General features: G+C 38.7%; 1 gene segment (V, D, J or C); it reads right to left on the minus strand.

The window, feature by feature from the left end:
- Positions 1–1637: 1637 nt before the first annotated feature.
- LOC119040874 (T cell receptor alpha variable 8-3-like) lies at positions 1638–2678 on the minus strand. The segment is given in 2 exon segments: positions 1638–2360; positions 2466–2678. Coding segments are annotated over 2 exon segments (411 nt in total).
- Positions 2679–3816: the final 1138 nt, after the last annotated feature.

Here is a 3816-nt window from a genome sequence, read left to right on the forward strand (position 1 = left end):
TGTAGCTCAGTGGATAGAGCGCAGGCCTGCGAATCAAAGGATTGCGGTTCAATTCCCAGTCAGTGCACATGCCTGGGTTGCAGACTGTTTCCCTGCAGGCCAGTTTCCAGCAGGGGATGCACGAAAGACAACCATACATTGATGTTTCTCTTTCTCTCTCCTTACCCTCTATAAATAAATAAATAATAAAATCTTTTTTAAAAAATCAAAACAGACTTGTAGTTCTTCTTCTCATAACAATCTACACAAAGTGCCCACCATAGTTCCTTTGGGCAATTGGCCAAGCCAATGACAGTGAGTCACCTGAAAATAGATGTAGAAGAGAGTCTGATCAAAAATAGAAAGGAAGAAGGGAAAGGAATACGAACCGAACACAAATTTCTTATGCATAATTTAATGCCTGTAACACCCTGTTGACATCCTTTTAACCTTATAGAAATGACTCAAACACCTGTAGTACATACAACCATATCACTATGCCCTAAAACTTACCGTTGATCTCCTGGTTTGCCATTTGGTTAAGATGACCTATTGGTCACAATCTATTTACTATCTATATATTTTGAGGGCTCCTATGCATGTCTCTTTTTATATATTACAGTGTAAGCTAAAAAGCAAGAAGCTTCCTCTTCCTTCTTCTCCTCCTTCTCCAGATTATCTGTTGCTCCCCCAGGCTTTAAGATCACAGAGACTGTAACAGCTTCTTACACTTTTCTTTCCACCCTAGGCAAAAATGTTTATACTGAGCAATAAGTTTAAACCAAGATCAGTGAACCCTTAGTATACCCTGCACTTTTAATCAATATTTCTAGCAGAGTTGGCAATGCTAAACTTACTACATAATTAATTGTGACCATGTTAACATATCAGAATCCTTCCCTAATATTCCAAGAGTGAAATCATACAAAATTAGAATGAAGACAAGAAAAAAATATCTACTGCTGGGGGAGTAAAGCACCCAAAGAATAATGCACACCAATAGATTTACGGAGTTTAAGATATGAAAATAATAGGAAGCTACAGACATAACTGAGAAAAGTCCTTGCACAAAAACTAATGAATTCTAAATCTTCATTCTCTTTCTAAGTATAGAAATAGTTGCCAGAATTAACATGACCTTGACAGTTTTCAAAGCCCTTCACAGATTTCATCAATCTCTTACTGTTGACCAATAACTTTTCAGAATTCCTGACTAGAGGTACTTACACTCAGAGAAAATATTCTGACACACTGTGACTGGCACAGTGAGACACCAGGGGAAATAATCCAAGAAATTCTCTGCGAATGACTAAATAGACATGGAGGCAAAATAGCAAGAAAAGAACATGGAGAGTTTGTTTTCTGTTCTCTGAGTTGATAAATAATACGGTGAATAAAGGCCCACAGTGAAATGGTGAATTTAAATCCTTTGAAGCAGTCATCATCAAGGCAAGTAAAACATCTGATTAGATAAGACCACTCTCTCCCTCATCATTCTAAAATAGGAGGGGGGGGAATAGAACAAATGTAATGGCATAATCAATGAAACAAAAAATATATTTAAAAAAAAAATACTATCCATTATTATATAGGTTCTAAAAGAGCAAACAGCTTTGAAATAATGTATATAAGACATGGAACTGTGGGATTATGTAAAATGCCTGGGTTTTCACACATCTCTTTGCCTCACTTGCTAACATGTAACATAAGATTGTTAAAAAATACCACAGGAAAAATAGCCTTCATCCAATTAGATGAAGCAAAAAACTGGGGTTTCTAGGACAAAAGGAATCCTCTGCCTCAAGAGTCTAACATAGAAATCAATCCAGCCTGAATTTGATCCTCTCTGTCTGCGCTATGGATTTAGGACTTAAGACAGCAACTTCAACTCTTTCCTGAAATTTCAGCCTACATAATAACTTTTGGACTTGTCTGTCTCCACAGTCACATGAGCTAATAAATTTCTATAGGTGGGACAACTGTTATGGCCAAAACCTCCCCACACAAGAACACATCTTAAGTCTGAGAAAACTCCACTAGGCTGAGTGGTTTGTGTTCAACTCCCCCTGTGGTCCCAGACACTGTGTCACTCAGAGCACAGAAGTACACAGCTGAGTCCCTCCAATGGGCTGAGGATTTCTTCAGGTTGAAGGAAGATTCTTTCTCCTTTAATTCAGCCCCAAAGCCTTTAATGCCTTGAGCCCAGCTATTTCCTGAAAGGTGCTTGACAAGAAGCTGGAGGCCTTGGCTGGGGTATTGGACATACCAGTAGAGATAAGGAACTCCAGCATAAGAATAGTTGCACCTCAGCTCCAATGAGGCTTCTTCAGAGACAATGACATGGCTGTCAGGCTGAGTCACTAGCTGGGCTCTGGCATCTCCTGCAACATCAATGTTTTATTGGTGAAAACAGGGCAGACTTCTCTGTGAGAAGTATTTCTAGTCAGAATCTGTAGAACTATAGATCATTATGAAATTTTACTTACTCAGGACAAATATCATCTCCAGTACTGAGAGTAGCAACAAGAGCATGGCTGAGCAGTAGAAACGCTGTGGGCTCTTTTCTGGAAAATCTCCTCTGAGCAGGCAGGAAAGAGGCTGCAGAAAGCAAGTCCTTAGCAGTAAAAGATGTAGGGAGCTGGGTAAAAATACAAAGTCTGCCAAGATGAGCCTGGAGCTCTCTGATGTCTGATGCGAGTCACTTGTCTCTGCAAAGTACTCAGCCAGCTACAGGAGGAGGAGCCCAACACAGGACACTGATCTGCAAGATCTCTAGTTTGTGCAGCATCGCCCTCTGGAGGCCAGGTGCAGAACCAAAGCTTCTGAGAACTGGTTAGTGTTTTCATCCTTTTATGACATGTATCAAAAGTTCCATGTATCCATATATCAAAAGATCTCTCCCCAAATGAATTGTTTTTGTTCCCCTGACTAAAAAAAGTGTTCAAAGGGAAACATCTTGCCGATGTGGAAGAGGTGAAGCAAGCAAACAAAAAAACAGCAGAAGCACTAAAAGGCATGAAAATCGACGAGTTGAAAAGCTATTGTTAGCAATGGGGAAAAATCTCGTAAATGCACTGCATCAGATGGAGATAACTTTGAAGGTGACTGGGATTTAAACATGTAAGAATATATATACAATTTTTTATAAATAAAGTTTGGGTTTGGGGGACCCTGTCATATACTCACTTCCCATCCTTTCTAAATGTCTTCCTAAATAAAAGAATAAAAATATAAAAGAGAACAAACCGAAATCCATAAGTAAAAAAAAAAAGTAAGGATCATCTGAATGGGAGATAGTTATACCTATTTCCAGAATTCAGAAAGTAGATGGGCTCAGATTGACCAGTAAGTTAGGACAGGGGAAAGGAAACATAATATAAAACCCATAAGGAGCCATCCTCTCTGGCCTTCGGGTGGTGGTCCTTTCACCTACTGTCCACATCACTGGGCACTGGCAAACTCTGGTGTGTCCAAAGTCAAACACCACAGGATTTTTGATGCCTTGAAACAGTGCTGTTTCCTCTGAACTGGTAGAATGGAAGGAATTCTCCAATTTTTAGTGGTGGTAAATGCAGTGTGTTTTAGTTAAAGAAAAATAAGATCAGAAATGGATGTTCTCTTTTAAGAATTTTGACAGGATTCTAAGAAATTCATATAGTGATTGCCAGAAAGATAAAAGAGTCTCCATAGATAGCCCAGAACACCATAAACCTTGGTCCATTAAAAACAAGAAAATATTTTTAAATTTTTTTAAATAGAGAAAGAAAAAAATTGAAAATGAAAGTACTGGTTTTTAGTACTGAAAAAATATAGTCTTGACTTCCAGCCAAGATGGAG

This window comes from Artibeus jamaicensis, unplaced genomic scaffold (assembly GCF_021234435.1).
Source record: "Artibeus jamaicensis isolate MK-2021 breed Jamaican fruit bat unplaced genomic scaffold, CSHL_Jam_final scaffold_3047, whole genome shotgun sequence".
Taxonomy (NCBI): Eukaryota; Metazoa; Chordata; class Mammalia; order Chiroptera; family Phyllostomidae; genus Artibeus; species Artibeus jamaicensis.